Source organism: Pyrgilauda ruficollis, unplaced genomic scaffold (genome assembly GCF_017590135.1).
Source record: "Pyrgilauda ruficollis isolate IOZ18807 unplaced genomic scaffold, ASM1759013v1 scaffold56, whole genome shotgun sequence".
In the NCBI taxonomy this organism is placed as follows: Eukaryota; Metazoa; Chordata; class Aves; order Passeriformes; family Passeridae; genus Pyrgilauda; species Pyrgilauda ruficollis.
In genome coordinates this window covers 3,412,027-3,434,061 of record NW_024527266.1, presented here as the reverse complement: position 1 = coordinate 3,434,061, position 22,035 = coordinate 3,412,027, and the positions used below count along the sequence as shown (strand labels likewise).

Sequence of the window (22,035 nt, the reverse complement as noted above, 5' to 3'; positions counted from 1 at the left end):
GGGGCGGTGCGGTGCGGTGCGGGCGGCGCCGCCCGGCACATATAAGCGCGGCGCGGCGCGGCGGGGCCCCGGCGCCGGTGCTGCTGCCGGTACCGTCCTTCTCCGCCGGCTCCCTCCGGGCTGCCCGTCCATCCCTCCGACCGTCCGTCCCCCTCTCCATCCCCGCCCGCTTTGTTTTCTCGCCGTCCGCGGGCTCGGGCCCCCCACGCCGCTGCCACCCTGAAGTTTCTGGCGGTGCTGCTGGCGGCGGGCATGCTGGCTTTCCTCGGGGCCATCATCTGCATCATCGCCAGCGTCCACCCGGCCGGTACCGCCGCGCCCGCCGCCGCCGCCGACAATGACTCGGCCGCCGCCGCCCTCCTGCCCGCCGCCGACAAGGGGCTGGGAGCGCTGCACGGCCCCGCCGAGGCTCTGGCCAGCGCCGGGCCGCGCCTGCCGGGGGGGCCGCCGCTCTTCAGCCGCTTCGTCTGCACCCCGCTGAGCACCGAGTGCCCGGCCACCGGCACCGGCAGCGCCGCCGGCAGCGCCGCCGGCCCCGAGGAGCTGCTGGCGCTGCGGAGCGCGGCGGCCCAGCTGCGCCGCACGGCGCTGGAGCAGAAGGAGCGGATCCGCATGGACCAGGAGACCATCCGGGAGCTCACCGGCAAGCTCAGCCGCTGCGAGGGCGGCCTGCGGAGCCCCCCCGCCGCCGCGCCCCCCGCCGCCGCCGGGCTCCGCGCCGCCCCGCGCCCCGGCACCATGGGCCACCCTCCCGACGAGCCGCCCGCCGTGCGGGAGCTGGAAGAGGCTGTCCGCACCCTCCAGGACCGAATCGACCGGATAGAGGTGCGAGGGATGCTCCTGGGGACTGGGCGGGATGCTCCCAGGGAAAGATGCTCCCACACGTGCCATTCCCCAGCCTGCAGCCGCATGCACCCCGAACTAACTCGTCCCCCTCGTGAGGCTTCAGGAAGGTTGTCCCTGCCTCCCTCTTTCCTGAGATCTCTGCCCAGGGGCAAGGGACTCGCCTTGAGCCCTCCTCTCTCTTTTCCATGCAGGATAGTCCCAAAGCACCAGGCTGCCCCAATTTCCCCACAGTCTGCACTCGGGTAGGACACCTTGCTTGCCCCATAGCACCTGTTAAGGACTCCTCCAGAGCAGGTTGGCAGCTCTGGCAGCCAGATCCTGCCCTTTAGCAGAAAGGTAAACCCCATCTGATGCCATCATGGTTATGAATGGGACATCTCACAAAGTAAAGTGTAGCGCTACCCACCCTGGGCCTGGCACCCTTTCCCCACATGGTCCTTAGGAGCTGGAGAGAGAAGGGCACAGCTGGAGTCATTCACTGTGCCCATTCCTGTGGCATTGGGCTGTTGGCACTTGGGATGCAGACCCCTGGTCCCCATTCTGTAGCAGCTGTGCAGCGTGTGCCTGGCAGGCTCAGCCCTGGCCCAGCCACAATCCAGTGGCACCAGAGGCTCTACCATGTCATGGGGCACATCACGGAGTGCGTGTGAGTGTTGATTTATTTGGGCTGATTTGGACTCAGCAGTCCCACGGAACTTGGCAGACTTTGCAGGATATGGCTGTGGCACGTGAGAGCTGCAAGAGGAGAGTTGTCTGTTTTCCCTGTGGGAATTGCTCCAGGTAGGAGTTATTCCCCGAGGTCTGTCAGGTGTCAGAGCCACCTGCAAGGAGCCTCCTGCGAGTCCTCAACCTTCTCATCTTCCTGTTCAGTTTCCTGTTGCCCTCTCCACTCTTCCTGGAGTGGAGTGTGGAGCTAGGAGGGGGGTCATGCAGCACCCCACAGGGTCCCTCTCCTCAGCTTTGCCCTTCTGCCCCTCTTACTACAGACGTGGGTGCAGCAGCAGGCAATGGAAATGGGAATGGGAAATTCAGAGCCACTAAGGTCACAGGCTGAGAAATGAGACTGGGAGAGAGGGTTTTTGTAAGCGATGGAGATATGAACAGGAATAAAAAGACAGAGAAAGGCAAATAAACACATGAGCACAAGAAGGAAAAGAGCTGGAAGACCAGAGAGGAAGCACCTGTGAGCTGCCAGGCTAATGCACACACAAGCACAAGAAGAAACACAGAGGCATGCCAGGCACATGCAGGGAGAGTGGGATGTGCAGCCTGTCTGACATGTTGTCCAGAGCCAAATGCAGCCAAAGGGAGGGACAGACCCCCCCAAAAAACCCCTGCAGCCCTAAACAAATGATTTTCCATCAGTGGAATAACACAGCAGGTATGCTCACCCAAAAATAAAGCAGGGAAATAGGTCTCTGCACACATATCCCAGATGATGCACGGTGGGATGGTGCCCAGCATATCAGTTTGGATCTTGGGCAGCATGAGGCCACAGAGCCATGCTCTCCCTCTTCTCTGTGGGGCAGCATCACCCACGAGCTGCCCTGGCTCCTCTCCCAGGGTTTCTGAGGGTGGTGGGAGGTTTGGGGTGGAGGAGGAGGGTGAAGCTCACAAGGGTTGGAGCAGGCTGTCACACGTGCCTTGGGAGCCTAAAGCGGTGCTGGGACCAGGCTCGTGCACACTGACGGGGAAGCCAAGAGGCACATGACCAAAAATGTTTGTGTTGCCAGGGGCCTGAGGGTCCCAAGTATACTCTGCAGGGGAGACACAGCGCCCTGAGGCTCAGTGAGCCCTGCCAAGTGAGGAAATAGGGCAGCGTGTTACAGGTGGGCTGGTCTTTGTCCTGGTGAAAAGTGTCACTGGTGTGCTCCACGCCCCTGTGAGGGCTGCAGCCCAGCCAGCTGAGCCTCGTGGTCACACCTCAGCCATCCAGGGACAGTTGCCTGTGTCCCCCCTCTCTGAATTGCCTCCCATCCCACCCCAGGAGCAGACACCTAAAACTTCCTGGTGGGGTATGTGCTCTCTGCTGTCCCACATCACTTCAGCTGTCAGCCCTGGGAGCCTTCCTGGGGTACCCCATGACACGGGAGGCACTCTCAGCCTCCACAGCTATCCTGGACAATGGCAATGATCGTCCCAAAAGGTGACCTGCATGGGGACAGGCCCGGGGTGCCCCCGTGTGCTGAAGACTGCAAAACCCATTGGGAAGAAGAGGAAATGCTGCCAAGTCTGAGGTGGCTTAGTCTCAGAAGAGAGATGAACACAAAATGCCATGGGCCGCTCTGGGAAGGCTGTGTCCCAGGGAGTCTCCAGTCAGGTTTGCCAGCAGGGATTACTGCCGGATGCTTCAGAGCTGGGACTGCAGGGAGGGGGCTGGTGGAAGATTGCTGATCTAATCTGGGCACTCTCAGCCCCGTCTGTAAGGCATAACAAGATTTATTCATGCATTGAAAAACCTATTAAGGCATTTGTTTCTTAATTTTGTCGGCATGGCAGAAGGATTTCCCAGGAGAGGATGCAGGGAGGGCCCCCACAGTCTCACTCTTTGTCCCCTGCCATTTCTGTGGGGATGGGCTAGCATCAGCACAGCATACACACGTCTTCCCTCACCTCTTCCTAACGCCACCCCGGCACTGATCGTCCTTTCCTCATGCACAGCAGCCCAGCTAGGCTTTTTCATCCTGGTTTCCAGGGTCCCCCCCTTTCTCTCAGCACGTGCTCATGTCTGTACACTCCGGTGCATCTTGGAACACAGAGCCAAGGGATCCAGGTGCTCCTTTTCCATGCTTTTACTTATTGCTTCAAATGGAAAGGGATCGGGGAGAAAATCACCTTGGCTGCCTGGGCTGTGCCGAGATGCAGATGCCCCCCTTCTCCCCATCATCCCTTGCAGGAGAGCGGAGCGGGAGAGGGGACAGCCTGATGGGCTCCCTGGGGGACCTGGTGGAATTGCAACAGCCTGCCTGCTCCTCAGCTGGTCGTGGCTGTGCCATTGCGGCTGGTGACCTGGCTGCTGGCAGGAAACCCTCGGGTAAGGGAATGGGAATGGGGGTGACCTAGCTGCTTCCCTCTTGTCTAAATCTCCAGCAGTGAGGGGATGTAAACACCCAAATTGTGATAGTCCCAGCCCCCTCCCTTCGAGAGAGATTTTAGGGGGACAGGATCAACAGTGAGCCCTCCTCTTGTGAGGAAGAGGGAAAGGCTGATACATCCCTGTTTTTCTTCTACTCCATGCAGTCCCTTTTGGAGTTTAATGATCCCCAAGGTCCTCCCTGGGTCCAAAAAGGTGGCAGTGTCCAAAAACCCTGGTGCAGCAGGTGTGCTGTCCCACAGCAGTGAGTATCCCAAGGGAGCAGCCACTGAGGAGTTTTGTGCGGGCTGTAAGGATCCATGGGTCCAAGGAGCGGAATGGGTCTGCTCTGTGTGTGCATCCTGATCCCCGGGATGTGCCCGGGCTCCATCCTCCTGTGCTCCTGCCTGCCCTGTCCCAGCAGCCAAGGTGGGCACTGGTGTGCTGGGGGCTGAGGGGGAGCAGCAGCGCCCAGATTTGCCGGAGCATTAGTGAATGAGGCTCAGATCTCCTTATGTAAATCAAAGTGCAGTTGCTGCCCGAGGGCTGCAGCCCCAGAGAGCACACGCCGCCGTGGCTGCCGCAGCCCCCTGCCCCCAGCTCCCCCTCCCCACCCCCGCCAGCCGCTGACATTTAACGTGATTAATATTACCTGGCATCTTTCAATCTTTTTTTGCCGGTTCTGGTGGCCAAAAAAGCGCGCAAGGAGCCTCCCCCACAGGCACTGCCCACTCCCCTGCTGCCTGTGCGGCGGCAGATGGGAAGTCGGGTGCCTGCCGAACAGCCAGGGAGAAGGCACTCCCCCCTTCCCCTCCCCAAAGGTCACCAGTAAATAACAGCTGCACATCAACCATTAATGATTTTGCAGAAAATTTGCCTAGTGAGAAAGAAGCTCGAGCAGCAGCTCGGAGATGAGGATCACGGCTCAGGGATGCAGCCCAGCCTGGCATCAGGGGGATCATCCAGCACAACTCAGCTGCACGGGGTAGAATGGGGAGTCCAGTCTCCTGTCCAGCCATCATCTGTCCATGGGGATAGGGATGGTGTTTGCTGGGATGGCCCTGAAACCCTGCCAGATGAGGGTGCTGACTGTAATCCATGAAGGAACATGGGGCAGCAATGGTTCAGTCAGCCATGTAGCTCCGGCTGTCGGTACCCTGGCTGCCAACTTGGAAGGACCACCAAGAGCTGGAGAGAGGGCTGGATGAGGGAAAACTAGGGAGGGGAAGAAAGTGAGTGAAAGGGGAAAGACACAGTGTGTGAGCATGGAGAGAAGCATCAGGAAGAGATGCTCCGAAGTCAGAGAAATGGAAAAGCCATAGGGAGAAAAGTTACAGAGGGAAGAAAATAGCAGCAGGGAGAAAAGCAGGAGGAAGACAGAGGTAAAAAAAAGTACCCAGTCACTACTGAATAATGTAGGGCAGGCTATCGGGGGCTAGTGAGAGTGACAAAATCTCCCAGCTTTTTCTTTTTTCATCATTAACAGATGGAGCCATGCATGAAAGCAGGGACGTAGGCTCCAAACCCGCAGCTCGAGCAATCAAAGCGTGCGGCAGACAGGAGCGTGCCAGCCTCCGCTGCAGCCAGGCAGCCTGAAAGGACAAGAAAAGCTCTTGGAGCCCACGGGATGTGGCCATAGAAGCAAAGGCAACCCCCTCCCACCTGTGCTGCCTCCTGCCAGTGCAGCCAGCTCAGCTTGGGTACAAATGCAGACAGCCCCAGGTGGGAATTTTCCCTGCCAGGAGGATGAGAATTAAACTTTGCATTTCCCTTCCCTCCTGCCATCTCTACCCTGCCTTTCATCCAGTGCCCAAGACCCCTTAAAAAAAAAAAAACAAAAAAACAAAAAACAATCAAACCAAAAATCCCCCAAAAAACAAAACAGAACAAAAAACCCAAAACAAATCCCAGAAAATAATTAAAGCCCCTTTCCCATCAGCTAATATTTCAGTTTTGCAAAGACCAAAGGCAGGATGCTCTTTGCTGGGCACTTTTCCCTTACCAGAGAGGTTTTGCTCTCACTGCAAGAGCATCCTTAGTGCTGCCCAGAGCAAGCCAGCAATGAGAACTGGCATTTGGTCAGGGCTGGCAGATGTCCCCAGCACAACCTCTCTTTTCTTGCTGGGTTTTGCTTTTCCAGGCTGGTTTTCCTCACACAACTTGTGGGCTTGCCCTGGCAGACCCTGCTGGCAGCTCTTGCCAACCTTGGGGCATGATAACTTCCGTTTTATTTGTAGCCTGAGCATGTTGTTGCCCAGAGTGGGTACATTTGTGCTCACACCAACACCATCTTTTCACTTTTCCTCTCCCTGCTGTTCCCATCCGCCAAGGCTGCATCCTGCCCAGCCAAACCTGACTTTCTTCCAGCCTTCCCCTCCCCTTTGTTCTTCATGATGGATAGCGAAGATTAGGGGTGAGGTGGGCAAGCATCCCTCTCCCTCAGCTTTGTGCGTGATTATCAGGTCCTGTCCAGCCTGGAGAAGCTGGATATAAGAAAGAAGAAAAAACAGGGAACCACAACCACAGGTGAGTGTGCTGACCTCCCCCAGGCCAGCTCTGAGGAGGAGGGAGGCTGTTCAGATCGACAGGGATGGTATCCCCCGTGTCCTGCCAGCACAAGCCCTGTGAATGTCCGGGGTTGAAGCAGGCATGCAGATCCCTTGTTGCCAGACAAGCCAAGACAAGGGTCTCCATGGCTGCTCCAGCACCTCTGGGAAGGTCTGGCAACACAGAGAAGGTGGTTGTCATCTTTCAGAGCCCATGGCAGAGACACTAATGCACTAAGGACATAGGGAAAGAAGAGGGCTCCTATTTACAGAGAAACTCCAGGAGCATGGCAAAGGGTCACTTTCTCCCTTCCAGACTGGTTTTCTTGCAGCTGGGATGGGGTCTCCCAGTAATGTGGGATCTGGGGTCTTTGCAGCAGTAGCAGCTGGCACCATCTTCACCAGCTGCCATGTTGGATTTGCCATGGGAAGAGTTTTGGTCCAAGTGTTAACCCTGATTGGACAAGACAGGCTCGGTGTCCCCGGGTGATGGCTCATGCCTTGAGGGCCAGAGACACGGCAGCCTGGCACCAGTCCCACTTGTCCCTGGCGTCCTGGTGGACCGGGAGAGGTTGGCTTATGGAGAGCTACCTGGCACACGTGCACACACCCCCGCACGCCAGCTGAGCTCAGCTAAGAGGATTACAGCCCCATTAAGTGATGTTAACGTGCTGGCTGTAGGTAAGCAGCCTCACGAGCAGCAGGAGTGGCCGGGAGCTCCAAGGTCCTGCCTGCATCATTTCCTCATGGTGGGAGGCTGCCTGCAGGAGCAGAGCCAAGGGATGACCCAAACATCCCATCGTTGCTCTGTCTCTGAAGCGCAGAAAGTCATTAAGAGCAGCCAAGCTTCATTTTGCAGTAATGAGCTCAATGGGGGCTCTAAGAGGGGAGGTACAAAGTCAGCTGGAGGCTCTTGGAGAAGACCCCAGTGCGCATATGGGACTGTCATCCCAGCACTACCTGTAGTGCTGCAGGCTGGGCATGTCCTTATATTAACTCTTATAGTGACACTGTGCTGAATTTTCTCTTTTGTCCCTCCTATTCCCGCCGCCGTGGCTGCCGCCAAATGCAGCAGGAGCTGCCAGCCCGCACCAATGGCTCAGCACCCACTGCCCCGGCGCTTGCCCGCGATGCCCTCCACACCAAGATGGAGCAGCTGGAGGAGCAGCTCCTTTCCAAGATCCTGACTCTGCAGAAGGAGCGCCAGGCCGCCAGCACTGACCGCAGCCAGCAGCAGCACAACATCGAGAAGGAGCTGAACTCCCTCCAGAACCGCGTGACGGAGCTGGAGCACGGTGAGTCCTGCCCAGCGGGGATGGAGGTGGGGCGGAGGGCTCCTACCCTGAGGTGCTTTGCCAGGAGAGCCCCAGGACGGGTCACCCTCATCCCAGCTACAGGGCTGACCTTCCTCTCTCCTCCCCGTCCTTGATACGTAGGACCACTGGGCTACAGCCCTCCTGATGCCTTCAAGGTGACCATCCCAGTGCAGAACAACTACATGTATGCCCGCGTGAAGAAGAGCCTGCCGGAGCTGTATGCCTTCACCATCTGCATGTGGCTGAAGTCCAAGGCCCTGGCAGGCATTGGCACCCCGTTCTCCTACTCTGTCCCGAGCCAAGCCAACGAGATCGTGCTGTTGGAGTGGGGCACTAACCCCCTGGAGCTGCTCATCAATGACAAGGTCAGCCCAGTTGCAGGAGGGGCAGGAGAGAAAACCCTGCCCTCATCTTCCCTGCTTCAATCCCCCCAGGAAATTACATTCCTGGGGGCACTTGTGTGGGGGAGCTGGGAGGAAGGGGCCCTAAGTTTATGGTGGGAGGCAGGAGGATGGGGAGGATGGCTCATTGGAGTCAATTCTGAGAGGGAGAAGCAGCACATCTGGATGTCTGTAGATTTTGGGATGCCACCACCACCACGGGGGTGCACTGCTTGCTCTGCAAGGGGCTGGGGAGATCCTGGGGTCCTCCAGCAGTCCTACCGAGCACCGGGATCTCGCTCTTCTCCCAAAGGTTGCCCAGCTGCCGCTGAGTCTGAAGGACAAGGCCTGGCACCACGTCTGCGTGGCATGGACCACCCGGGACGGCAAGTGGTCAGCGTACCAGGACGGTGAACAGCGGGGTGCCGGTGAGAACCTGGCCTCCTGGCATTCCATCAGGCCCCAGGGTGTCATCATCCTGGGTCAGGAGCAGGTAGGTACCAGTTTGACACCGAGAGCTGCCAGTCAGCATCGCTCTAGTGGGAATTGGCTGGGGGGAAAAGCCCCCAGATGGGGCGAGGGGAGGGGGCAGCCTGGGCAGGAGAGCTCAGCAGGGCAGTTGTCTCTCCTGCCTGTTCATCCAGCCTCCAGGCTGCCCATGTCCCCTCATTGTCTTCTCTTCCCTCTCCCTACCCCTTTGGCCTCCCTGCCTTGTCTTGAATCTCTTCCATGCATTCATCCCCTCCCCTCCTTGCCATCAAGCACCTTGCTCTGCTTCTCCCCAAACCTCTCCCCCTCGCCGTTTCCCGCTGGATGCATGTTCCTCTTCTCTTCATCCCTGTCCAATCACCTCTCCTGCTCTTTCCCAGGACACCCTGGGGGGCCGCTTTGATGCCACACAGGCCTTCGTGGGAGAGCTGGCGCAGTTTGGCGTGTGGGACCACATGCTGGCGCCAGCAGAGATCCTGGGCTTGGCTAACTGCACCTCCCACCTCCAAGGGAATGTGATCCAGTGGGATGACCAGGCGGTGGAGGTCTTTGGAGGTGCCAGCAAGGCGGGCTTTGCTGCCTGCGAGGAAGGGAGGAAGGCATGAGTGGCCCCAGCCCTCTCCCCAGCGCCAAGGAGCCCGCTGGCAGCCCTGAAGCAGGGAGCCCCTTTCTCCCCTCCCAGACCACTAAGCCTTGCCGGGGCAATGCTTGAGCCCCCCGTGCTGGTGTCCCAGGAGGGAGAGGGGCCCCTGGAAGCCTCCCTGTTGTCCCTGTGCTGGTGCTGTGGCTTGTCCTCATTCCTGGCAGGCTGGCTCCTGAGTCTCATCTTGCCCCATTTCTGTTTTGGGTGGAACTCGCCGTATCTGCAGGTGTCCTTGGTACAGTGAGGGTCCTCACCTTGTCAGACCTAACAGGGAAGGAGAACTCCCTCTACTTTGAGAGCAGTCCAGCCTCAGTGGGGTGCCAGGGTGCAGGCATCACCTGAACACATTCCCTTTCCCTACTTATTTCTAGCAACCTCACTGTCCATCTTTATGAGCCTGCATTCCAGGATCCCACCTCCAGCGCCATCCTTCTCCTGCTGCCCTGGTTTTTCAAATGTGGCCCCAGGGAAGCTGAGGGAGAATGGCAGAGAGTCACAGAGAATGGCACAGCACTTGCCCCCCTGCACCCCTTTCCCTGCCTCTGCTGCCTGTTTGGGCAGGGCTGCCCGAGGAGAGCCAGGCTTTTAAGGCAGAGGGAAGAGAGACTCCCCACCACCTCCAAGCTGGGGGATGGGTCAGCCACCAAGGGAGTGGGGGAAAGGGGCAAAGCATCTCCCCCAGCGCTGGCCGAGGGGGAAAGAGTGCAGCACTGCCATCGAAGGGAGCAAAAGCAAGAAAAAGAGAGATGGAAGATGGTGGTGGTCAGAGGAGCCCTGCCATCCATCCCCCAGTCTTTTGGTACTGGATTGGGCTACTGCCCTTGGTTCCACCCAGGTCCCCTTCTTTAGCTGCTCCTTGCCAGGATCAGGGCTGCCACTGGCCTTGAAACTGGGAGGGTGAAAGAGCAGGCTGGTGTTTTCCCTGTGTGTGGAGTGCCTGAGAATCCGCTGTTTCCACACTGCGTGGTCACCAACATCTCGATATGTGAGTGTGTGTATGTGCACGTGTGTGTGTGTCTGGGGCTGGGGTGGGAGGGTTATTTCGGGGCTCTCATGGTTGCTCAATGCAGTGTTCAGCTTCCAGTGTTCCCCCTACCCCAAGTCCCACTTTGGGTGACAGCTGCCCCCTCCCTGGGGGAAGCAAAGCTGGCAGAAGGGACAGCCCTGCTACCCCTCATCCCCCCGCCCAGGGTCTCTGCCAGCGCTGGGGTGGCTCAGCCCACTGGGGATGACACGGCGGGGATGGGGAGCAGCCCCTGTGCCAAGTGGGAACACTGTGACCTTCGTGCACCCTGAGGAGCTGCCCCCTCTCCCTCCCTCCCTCGCTCGCTCGCGCGCTTTCTCCAATGCACGTTGTGAAAAGGGCCCTGAGGCGTGCCCGTGTTGGGACGTTTCTTTTGTAAAGCTGATCGTGAACAATAAACGTGATGTTTTCTGTTCGAGCCTCCTGCGCAGTGCCGGGTTGCTGGGGGGATGGACGGGACTGGCCGGCCCAAGATGAGGTGACCTTCCCCAGGGTGCTTAGGGTTGCATCACTGAAGGGAGTTGGCCGGGCCCACCACTGGCAGGAATATTACAGGAATATCATCAGAGGGGTTTGGTATTGTTGCCCCAGAGGGGCAGGGGATGGTGTCACAGTCTGGCCACCTTTGATCTACCCCACTGCAGAGCAGTATGGGGTACAGGCTGCTGCTGGTGGGGCATGAGGGCTGGGGGAAACATCTCTCCATGGAGGGAAGCAGAAACAAGTGAGAAATCCTCTAGGTCAGAGCATGATAGCAAGGAACTCACATTGAGTGTAAATCTAATTAAGTACTAGTAATGAGTTTCTGACCTAGCTAGGCACAAGATGGTTCAGGCATGGCTCTTGGAGCTCCTGTTGTAGAACAATTCATGATCAGGTCTGCGTGGTGCTTTTGCCTCTCAGTGGGTCCTGCTCCTCCTACAAAAGGCACAGCTTCACCAATACTTGGGGGAAACGGAGCACAAAGCCAGAGGACTGAGTTTTCCCATTGCTGGCATGCTGGTGGGATCTCCTCTCTGAGTCAGAGCTGCCCCCCCACTTCTCCTTCTGGAGGGTATTTAATGCCATAAAAGAAAGGCTGGCACCCTCACCTTCAGCACATCTTCACAAAGTTGAGGGCTGGTTTTGAAGAAAAAGTATGTACTTCAGCTGGAACATTGGCTCGAGGGCCTTGCCGAGCTGGAGGCTCACACCCCCCTCAGTAAGAGGAGAGGGCTCAACAGGTGCCATCTGCTCGTATGCCCAACTAACAGCAGCATAATTAAGAAGTGCAACATTTTCTAGAGGAGGAAATATCAAAAAACACTGATGGGATCATAAACTCAGAAAGAGATTAAATGGGGAGGAAAACTGGTCCAGAACACCCTCCTATCAAAGCTGCAGAAGTGTTGTGAGAGGCTCTTGGGGCTGCTGGCCAAGGCAGGAGAAACGTGAGAGGATGAACAAGGATGGAAACAGCCTGTCTGCTGATGTAGGCTATTGGCAAAACACCCATCTCCTACGGAACCCGGAAAACCAGCCCACGTTGAAACTGTGTGTAAGTCCTCACAGAAAAGCAGGAACAAAGGGGACACCAGGAGATGCTTGATCAGGGCCTTCGGTGCTGCCCTCCTCATCTCTGCCAAGTGATGCTGGCATGATCCTAATCCCAGCCATGTCCATGTCCCCAGGATGTCGATCTGTCACTTCGGGAACAGGAGAATGGGGAGAGCCCAGTGGCAGAGCTTCAGCAGGGCGAGATCCTCTCCCCCAGAGGTTCACAGACAGCTAGGCAGACCTGGGGGCACACAGGAAAACTTGGTAGAATTTTCCCAAACATTTTAAAAGCTTCCAGCAAATGCCTCCACATAAGGCTCTTCAGGAAACAAAGGCATTATGGAGAGATTAGGAACTGGATGGGAGACACAAATGAAGAGCAGAAATAAATATTTGATTTCCATCCTGCCCTGGCTCTCTGCAGGAAGCAACGTCTGCTTCTTACCCGTCTGAGGAGGAGGAGAGCAAGATGAGACCATTTCTTTTCGGTAAGCCGAGCTTTGCAAGAGCTGCAAACCTGCAACAGGGCTTAAAAGGTAGAGGAGATGACAAATCAATAGCGTTGCTGGCTGCAAGGAGTAATTACAATGACTTACACATATTGCTTGCTTCTAAATTAACCAGGAGCACTCAGGAGTAGCCCCGTGTCTCTCTAAGGGCAGCTGGCTGGAAAACAACATGTTGTGCACAGAAGAGATGAGGAACAACAAAGTCAGCCGTGAGGGAAAGAGGAGGGTAAGGAAGGAAATATTTAACAGTGGTGTGGAGAAGGTTTTGTGCTTGCTGTAGGTGCTTCAGCTGGTTAGCTGTGTTGTGTCCAGGCATCCAGGACAGGGGGGAAAAGGAGGAGGGCACCCAAGAGCTGGGCAGTGCAGGGCAGGGGCACCGCTGGGCTGTGGCAGCTCAGCAGGAGCTGGCACAGGAGGAGACAGCGTGGGAGACAGGCGGCTGTGATGGATGCCGCCCACGTGCTGTCCTCTATCTCCCTGCCAAGGGGCTGTAAGCACACTTCAAGGAGAGGAAAGGAACTGCCATTTCCTATCCCAATCTGCAGGACTCGCTGCTGCAGGGCTTTCTGCTAGCCAGGGGCTTAGCCAAACTCAAATATCACCCATCCCTCACTCCCAAAGGGTTTTGTCTGGCAGTGAAGAAGACCAAGTTGAACATGGCAACGGGAAACCTTCAGGCCTGATGGCTATTAGCTTTTGTCTTTGAAAAGAAAATGCTGACATTTATGAACCCCTCCAGTCTCTGCCTCTCTTTCCAGAGGGCACCACTGGCCATGCAGGCTCTGCCTTCCCAGGGACACAGGCAATCCTGGGACCCCGCACTTCAGTGTGGGCTTCAGGGATGTCCTGTGCTCCCCAATACCTGCAACCTCAGCTGAGTTTGCATGTCACAGCTCCCTGCAGTGTGTCATCCCCCTGGTGCCCTCAAACGAGGTCAAGCCAGCCAATACTTGTCCTCAGGAGGTGACTTCCAAAGTCCCCACTACTGCTCTGCCCTAGCAATGGGGTGCTGCCTAATTGCCTCCTTCCACCTTCCTGTCCTGCTGGGAGCCTCCCTTGCTCCCTCCCAGAGCCAGGAAGGCTCATTACGACTTGTGCAGTGCTCGCACAGGGAATGCACCACGATTCCGGAGCATCTGGCAAAGGAACAGCCCCCGCACAGCTGCTCGTGCTGCAGCAACAGACCTGACTGGCAGCAGCTGTCCTTACTAGAGGTAGTAGCTCCGGAATCATGTGGGGCACTGTGTTTCCCAGCAGACCAGGGCATCAGGCTGTCCCAAAGCGAGCTGTCCCTGTCCTCTGGCACAGAGGTTGAGCTGCTCCCGGCTGCCACCCATTCCTGCACACCAGCGTCCCCATCTCTGGCTTCCCTCAGCCTGGCATGCTGGGCGTTCTGATCCCGGCGAAATGTGGCTTCAGCATTCCCATGGAGCCTCCAAAAAGCTGCCTCCACACCATCCTGGGGCAGCTGCAGGGTGCAGCTCGGTGTGACCCAAGTCCCCCGCCTTGTCCCTCTGTTACTGCCCAAGGCGGTGAGGAGCAGTGCCCAGTCCCTGGCTGTGGCTCACAGGCTGGACAGCCAGCTCCAGCCCTCCTGCTCTACCACAAAGAGGAGATGGGGCACGGCAGAGCCTGTGCCCACAGGGACAATGGGGAAGTCCCAAAACCTGCCAGAAGCAGGTCAGAAAAGAAAGAAAGAGAAGAAGGATGTCCTCCGCCTGATGAAGAGTCAGCCTGCTGTCTGGTTAATGAAGGTGACTAAAAGAGCATGAGGCAGTATATTTACTACATGTATGTATACTTTGCAGCCAATGGTTACTTTTCTGTGCTCAGCTAAGGAGTACAACACACCCTCAAGTCAGAAGGCAAACGGTATTTTGTTTCAATGCATTTCACTGTGGCTGCTGAAAACAAAGGGATGAAAGAGTTCCCACCTCTGATTAGTGGCAAATAAGGCACAACCAGCCAGAGCAAAGCAAAAATTCCAGCTCCCCACAAACCCACAGGGGTGAATTGAACACTTGTTTTCACCTACAGAAGGGTACTTGGTCCACTAATACTGGAAACTAAAGATCAGGTGCTGTCTGTGCCATCAGAGCAGCAGCAAATAGAGCAGTACAATTCACCTCTGTTGGCTCAACAAGGCTCTCACTGGCTTGCAGTGTTATACAGCCTGTGGAAACCTGCACTTGAGGGTCCAGAAACCAACTGCTCACATTTTGTTAAACCACAGTAGATGGAGACAGGCCAGCAGAACACTCTCCTTCCTCAGGAGGCATCTCTTGTCTTGCAGCCACACTGTATCACCCACCACAATCACAAAAACATTGTTTTTCCTGTCTTTGGCCCGGTGCAGTTTTTGTTTGGCCGCTTTCCTTTAGCTCCTCACCTAGGAGCCACTGATGAACAATCCTCACAAGCAGTCCCCACATTCCCTGAGGGAAACTCTCCCGGGGGTCACACTGATCAGAGCCAAAACACGTTGAACTGGCCCCAGAATCACACAGACAGGCGCACTCCCCCTGCCCCAGGCACGGAGGCATGTGCACACAAACACCCCAGCTCACACTCACTTGCTGCTTGGTAGTAAAAGTGGGTGAACTACACAGGGATTAAAGCATTAAAAAAAAAAAAACACAGCGAGAATACAGTGCTTGAAAGAGCCGTGTCCCTGGAGAGATTAGAGTAGCTGCCTGGAGATAAAGTAATGATGATGGAAAGATCTTCTTCCTCACAGAGATTCTCTCCCTAATTATCTTGTCTGAAAAGAAAAAATGATGATCTCCCAGCTTTTATCTGTCTCTTGACAATTTTAGCTCTGTGCCTGCCTTGTTGCAAGAGGCCCAAAAGAGGAAGGAGAAGGAATTAGCCCAGGAGGCAGGAATGGTAGGAGAACGAGCGGCACAGGAGGCAGTGCTTCATTTTTGTCACCACCAGCAGCGACAAAAAAGGAAAACATGAATGATCACTGCAGCTTTGTCTACCCAAGCCCAAAGGCTGCTTCCCTGCCCGCAGCACTGCTCTGTCAGGCACAGCACAGAGGTGTCCTGTGGCGTCCATCTGGTGCAAGTCCTTTCCTAACCAAATATCTTACATAGCATAGTTTCTATTTTAACATTATGTTATAACCTAAAACAGTATTTAATAGTTAATTTAATACTTAAGAAAATTAATACAGCATAACTTTCTAACATAACACATACAATATTCATTTTAATACTTGTGAAAAGCCAATCATAAAATACACATTTTTCACACAGGAGGTCGGATTCACTGCCGAACCTGTGCAAGAGATTAACAGGGTGTTGTTCTCCCCACCATCACGGGGCACAGCTTGGTGCTACAGCCAGGGAAGAGGACTCCTGAGCTGGCAGGGGCAGGAGAGTGCCCAGATTGTTCCTCCCCCACTCTTTTCCTTCTCAAACAGCTGGAAAGCAAATTCTTCCTTCAGCAGGCAGCGAGCAGCAAGAACATTTCAAGCACCACGTGAAAAATCAGACCCATGAGCCACTCTGCAAGACAAGGATGGCCACTGATGGAAAACCAGGCATCACACCCAGCAGCTGGGGCTTTGCACAGGAGAAGTCTTTCCCTCGGCATTATCCTGGAGCTTGCTGCTTCTCCATCCTTGTTAATTTCGGATGAATGCAACCCTAAACCTCCCTGAAAACTGTTTTAGAGGCAATCGGTGTTTGGTTAGCAGGGAGAAGAGACAACAGAGGTTTTGTAGCAAGCCCAGAGCCAAGAAAAACCTCAAAACAAACAGACATTACAAGCACAAAGCTACGGAGGGCGGGAGGGAGGCGATTTTCTCCGTGGGGATGGAGGCTGGTGCTATAGGAGCTGTTTGCGAGCTCATGATTCATCCCCACAGCATCACTTTCTCCTTCTAAAGAAGGGACTCCTGTTGACATGCAAACATGAGCTGTTGCCTCTCCCACACAATGAGAACCGTGTCCAGTTCTGGAGTCCCCATCTCAGGAAGGACATTGAGGTGCTGAGGCATGTCCAGAGGAGGGCAATGGAGCTGCTGGAGTGTCTGGAGCACAAATGCTGTGAGGGGCAGCTGGGGGAGCTGGGGCTGTCCCGCCTGGAGAGGGGCAGGCTCAGGCACCGGATCACTGCCCAGCTCCCTGGGAGGAGGCTCTGGCCAAGTAGGGTCAGCCTTTTCTCCCAGGAAACCAGACGGGACGAGAGGACGCAGTCACAAGCTGCACCAGGGGAGGTTTAGGTGGGACATTAGCAGGAATTTTTTCACAGAAAGTGATTAGCCATGGGAACGGGCTGCCCAGGGAGGCGGTGGGGTCACCGACCCTGGGGGTGGGTAAGGAAAGGCTGGGTGCGGCACTCAGTGCCAGGCTGGCTGACATGGGGGAGTTCGGTCTCAGGCTGGACTCCGTGATCTCAGAGGCCTTTCCTAACCTGATTCTGTGGGAAATTTTTTTTTTTAAAAAACCAAACCAAAACAAACCAAAACAAAAACAAAACCCCAAAAAACAAACCAACGACAAAAAAAAACCCACACCACCAAAATTTCCCCAAATTGCTCCTTGTCCTTATATTTAGCCTTGGTTTTTAAAAGAAAAAAAATACCTAGAACTAGGCCCATAAGAGGTTTTATGACGCCAGCTTGGGGGCCGGGGGGGGCCGGCACAGCACAGGCGCGCCGCGGCCACCCCACGGCCGCCAGCGCCCCAAGACCCCGCGCGGCGGCCGGCAGGGAGCCAGCCAATCAGACGCGCCGGGCGGCGCGCCCCGTCCAATGGAGGCCGAGGGGGCGGGACTTCCCGCGCCGGTTGCTATGACAAGCGCGGCCCTTCCTTAGCAACGGCGCTGGGCCGCGGCGGCCGCGCAGGTGAGGCCGCGCCCGGCGCTGCGCGGCTCCGCTCGGTGCCGCTGGCCGAGCTCTTCCTCCGCGGGGACGAGGGCGGCGGGGCTGCTTCGGGTGTGCGGTCCGCTCGGGCCGCGTTCCGCTGCCTCACGCCCTCGGGCTGTGGCCGCGGGCACGCCCAGGGCCGGGGGTGGGTGTTGAAGGGGCTCCCGGGGGTGGCGCCGGCCCGGCGGGGTTCTGTCCTGCGGAGGTCGTGGCTTGGGTCGCCTGCGGGTCCCACGGGCCCCATGTGACTGTTGGTGGTCTGACTCGGTGCTTTAGCCGACAGCTCTGTGTACGTGGCATCCATGATTGGTGTGTCGCCTGGCACCGTGTTGGCTTCGTTTTCCTTTTAGTATCAGCTCACCCTTACTCCCCTGGGTAGGAGAGGAAGATGCTTTGTTGTGGGGGAGAGAAGCAGAGGGAGGACGGCGGTGGACTGCTCTGAGTCTCTCCGCCAGGGCTGTGCTCTGCGGTGCCCAGGCAGAGGCAGGCTGGTGATGCGGCCCTGAGGCACGGCCGGAGTTTTCCCATATGGCCCTTCCCAGCTGACAAATGCTCGGGGATCTGAGGAGCAAGTGCACAAACGACACCAAGATGTTCCTGTTAAACATTTCCGTCCAGACGAGTACGCAGATTCTGTGCCTAAAATACTCCTGCCCTTCCCTTGTCATGTGCAGCTTGAAACTATTGCAGATAATAGTGTCCTGGGAAAATCCTTTTGGAATTAATCAAGAGTGGTGGCAGCTGATATATTGTTCTCTTGTCCTCTCCTGAAAGCTGTGACTTGGCTCAGCTCTTCCCTCAAGCTCCACTGGTGCTTCTGGGAAGTGCTGTGCTCCTCACTTAAGGAGAAAGATACGGTTTAATAATTTGTTTGCATTAATGGTCTGTGAGCTAAGACTCTCAGGGGGGTGTGAAGGTGCTGTTGAGGAAATGGCAAGTGAGTGAGATAGCATGATATTCTCGTAACAGTTTCATTTGCCTTTTGTTTTCATTGAAAGCCGTCTGTCTCTTGCCCATGTTTGTTTTTGTTGAAGCAGTGTCCTCTAGGCCAAGAAGCGACTCCTCCTGCTGAAGAGAGGAACACAGAGCCCTGTTCCTCTCAGCTGGCTGTGCTGCAGCACTTTGCTGAACTCCAGGTAGCCCCTCTGCCCCTTCCTGGAGTCTCTGTGGACGGACCATGGAAGAAACTGAGGAGGAAAAAAAGGACGAGGCTGATTATAAAAGGCTTCACAGTTTTCCTCTGATTAGGGTATGGAGGGAGATGGATTACACATTTACCAGTGTAATGTGAGAGATATGAAAATCTGCCTTCATTCTTACTGTCCTTCTCCTGCTGCGTAGCTGCTGTGAGAACATGAGTACTGCTGGTCCTGTGGAGAGATGCTGGTTGTCACTGCTGCTTTCTCCTTGTCCTTGACCTCTCCTGGGGAAATCTAATAGCTCTGGTGTTCCCTATGACAGCCAGAGGAAGCCTGGGGCAAAGTGATCCATCAAACAGATTGAGAGCACGCTGCCTTTGGAGCCCTCTCTTGTGTTTTGGATGCAGCTTGCTTTTTGTCCTGGAGAAGCTGGAGCAAAAGATCTTGCTGGCCAGCCAGATAGCGGCAGCAGAAGAAAAGGCTGTGTAATTTAGACTTCTTTGTTACTCATGTAGCAATAATTAAGGGTTGTGGTGGAAACAGTGTTAGTGTTACAGCAGTGCTGTTAGTTACAGCAGAAAAACTGGCAGATGTCTTGATTTCCTTCTTTAAGCTGTGCTTACACAGTGCTAGTTTTCATGTAGGTAGAGAAGAATTCCTCATTGGCTGGAGGAGGAGTTCACTTATAATACAATAAGCCTTTTCATGTTTACTACATCTAAGCCCCTGATAGAGCCAGTGCAGAAGTTAGAGCAATTTACTGTTGTCCTGTGTGCAGCTCTTATTTTTCTGCTTCCTTGTCTTGTGCGATTGCCCCGTGCAGCACTCGGACATGCCGGAGGAGATGCGCGTGGAGACCATGGAGCTGTGCGTCACGGCCTGTGAGAAGCACGCCACCAACAACGAGGTACACACCCCAGGGAGCCTCAGCAGCACGGATAAGGGTGTAGGGCCCAGCAGAGCCAGGTCCTCACATCCCATTACTCTCTGCACTAAGCTAGGGTAGAAGGAGGCAAAGAGCTTGGCTAGATCTCAGATTCAGTTCCCTTGGTCTGCAAGATCTGTAATAGCACTTTGCAGAGATTAGCAGAGGTGCTGGCTTCCAGACCTTACCTCTTTGCTTATCCTGCCTTCCTGAGACATGCTTCCACTCTGTTCATAAAATGCCTTGTGTCCTGAGGGCTTGGCTCAGAACGGCATGGAGTATCTTGTTTTGGGGATGAGTACATGAAAGTCTGTTAAATATTCCCTCTTGGCTTTAGGACTAACGATCAAGGGAAGACATACCTTGCTTCGTGGGCAGGGCACTGCCTGTCACTGAAAAATATTCCTCTTGCCTTTTTTAGGATCAAGCAGGGTGTGATCTGGGAGAAGCAAGCCTTTTAAAAGTCAGCCTACTTTCAGTGTTTTGGTAATTAGCTGGAGAAAAAAAAATGGACTCCTGTAAAAATAGCTGCAGCTTAGTGACCTGAATCTGCTCTCATGGTCACCGCAACCATTATAACTCCAGCAGCATCTAAAGCAGAACTCTTGCTTCAGACTGTGTGAATAACAGAAGTGATGCAGTTCTTTAATTTTTCCTTGCTGTTGTGCTGGAGGCTGCTGAGACGAGTGCTACCCTTGGGTTTACCTCTGGGGAGCTCCCAATTCCTGAGGTGCAGCTGTTACACCTGTTGCCCATGGCTTGAATAGTCTTAAAGGGAGGAGGATATTAGGGTAATGTTTGCATAAAACCTCTCTGGTTGCTTTGTCTCACCCTATGCTGTCTTCCTTAATGTTCTCCAGAGCGCTGCCAAGATGATCAAAGAGACGATGGACAAGAGATTTGGGTCCTCCTGGCATGTGGTGATTGGGGAAGGCTTTGGCTTTGAGATCACTCATGAGGTGAAGAACCTGCTGTACATGTTCTTTGGTGGCAGCCTGGCCGTGTGTGTCTGGAAGTGCTCCTGACCCCTGGCTGGGTCCCAGACTTGCTGAATACAAGAGATTTCTTCCTGCTTTTGACAAGTTTTGTATGATCTGGAGGTGGGGCTTTATTTTTAATACTTAAATGTCAAGATTTCTTTTTTTCATACTGATGTAACAGTTCTGTGGGATACATAAAGTTGGTGTGTGTGTGTGTGTATAAATTTGCTAAACTGTCCTGTCCTTGCTTGTGGGATTTCTCATCTCTCTGTGGCTCTTTCCTTGGTGTTTGAGCTGGAGCAGGAGGGAAGTGAGGAATAGGTAATCTCACAACACACTGCACAGCAGTGCCAGCAGGGGAGAGTGAAAGCAAAAAGGTGCCATCTAGCCCTATGGTTTTTCTTAACTCCCCTTTATTCCACATAGTTTTCCTCTCTCCTCTGCTTTCTCTGCTACCATGCAGTATGGCTCTGACCAGCACCTGTCTTTCCTCTCTCTGAATGCTGCTTATACGTTCTTCCTTTCTTCTAAGATGTCTGTGCAGACCTGACAGCACCAAGGGTCTCCCTTCAGGCTGTCTGTGGAGGTGTGAGCCACAGGGAAGCAGTCCCAGCTTGCCCTTCCCTGCTGTTTTGGGAGGGTACAACAGCTGAGCTGCCTGGGTGTAGGAGGTTGCTATGCAAACTGCCCCCTCCTTTCTCACCCACAGCACACTGAGACAGCATGAAAACACAGGCGGCTGACGATGCCTAGGGAGTGGGTGAGAGCTCTTTTTAAGGCTCAAATGCCTCCCTGTCAGTTCCTGGGGGTGTTGCAAGTGCTGTGTACTTTCAGCATCTTGTTTGGAGGCTGACAGAGAAAGGAGGCTCCATGTGAAATATAACTTGGTCATCAGAAACCTAATGTCTTTCTGGACTTGCATTCTTTTAGCCTGTTTCATTTTTTAAAGCTGTTGCTGTTGGAGGATCGAATGAGCGTAACTATGTTACATGTATGGCTTATTTATAAAACCTGGGGAACTGTGTTTTTACAATAAAAGTTTCGTAAAATGTCTTTGCGTGTGTTTATGTAGGCAGAGTAGTTCAAGAAACATGCAAATAAGTAAGCCATGGTGTGGCACAGGCAGAGGCCAGTGACAGAGTTCCATCCTGCTGGTTTCCTGTGTGACTCTCATCCTCCCTGTTCAGTTCCATTTACCAGTGCAAGCCACGGTGGTGAGGAGGGTTGCCAGGCCCATGGTGCTGCTGACCACATCCCTCTGTCCTGTCTGACAGGCAGCTGCCTAAGCAGCAGCAGTAGCGAGGGAATGTAACTGTCTGCTGCTTCACCAGTGTGCCTCAGCTCTGACTGTTGGAGTCTTGTATTTGTGCCTTCCTTAATTTTCAGATTTGCTCTCAGAATGTTGCCAGCTGACACTTCTAGTCCATAGTTAAATCTGAAGGATCTTTCTGCATTAATGCCTGTGGTGGATCAACCTGGTCTTACAATTCCTTTTGTTCCTTTTTCTGAACCTCAAGTGTTATGCTAGAGATGTCCTTTCTCAATTTCATTGTGTCAGGGAGCCAGGAGTTGGAGCAATATGAAGATAACTAAGAATTATTTCAAATTTGGACCATCGGTGCTTGGCTGGGCCAGGGTAGGTTGGTACCATGATTCCTGCCCCATGATCAGGATTGCTGTGCTGTGTGTAAGAGCCCAATCCTCTGAGCTCTCATTGTGCAGTTGCTCTGTGTCCCTCCAGCTGCTGCCTTTA

General features: G+C 54.8%; 2 protein-coding genes across 11 annotated transcripts; both read left to right on the top strand.

The window, feature by feature from the left end:
- The first annotated feature begins 76 nt into the window (after positions 1-76).
- Positions 77-10,735, top strand: NPTXR (neuronal pentraxin receptor). The gene is made up of 5 exons (XM_041481453.1): positions 77-825; positions 7,538-7,760; positions 7,902-8,146; positions 8,475-8,654; positions 9,031-10,735. Exons 1-5 carry the CDS (start codon positions 253-255, stop codon positions 9,253-9,255), a joined length of 1,446 nt encoding a protein of 481 aa, XP_041337387.1. The 5' UTR covers positions 77-252; the 3' UTR covers positions 9,256-10,735.
- Positions 10,736-17,164: 6,429 nt separating this feature from the next.
- On the top strand, positions 17,165-21,334 carry DNAL4 (dynein axonemal light chain 4). 10 transcript variants are annotated; one of them, XM_041481671.1, is made up of 5 exons: positions 17,165-17,217; positions 18,276-18,487; positions 18,580-18,862; positions 19,201-19,284; positions 20,163-21,334. In XM_041481671.1, exons 3-5 carry the CDS (start codon positions 18,779-18,781, stop codon positions 20,325-20,327), a joined length of 333 nt encoding a protein of 110 aa, XP_041337605.1. In that variant the 5' UTR covers positions 17,165-17,217; positions 18,276-18,487; positions 18,580-18,778; the 3' UTR covers positions 20,328-21,334. The 10 variants fall into 10 exon arrangements, with proteins under 10 accessions (XP_041337605.1, XP_041337609.1, XP_041337611.1 ...); XM_041481672.1 differs by having other exon boundaries at positions 17,185-17,217; positions 18,273-18,487; XM_041481670.1 differs by lacking the exon at positions 17,165-17,217 and adding an exon at positions 17,224-17,383.
- The last annotated feature ends 701 nt before the right edge of the window (positions 21,335-22,035 follow it).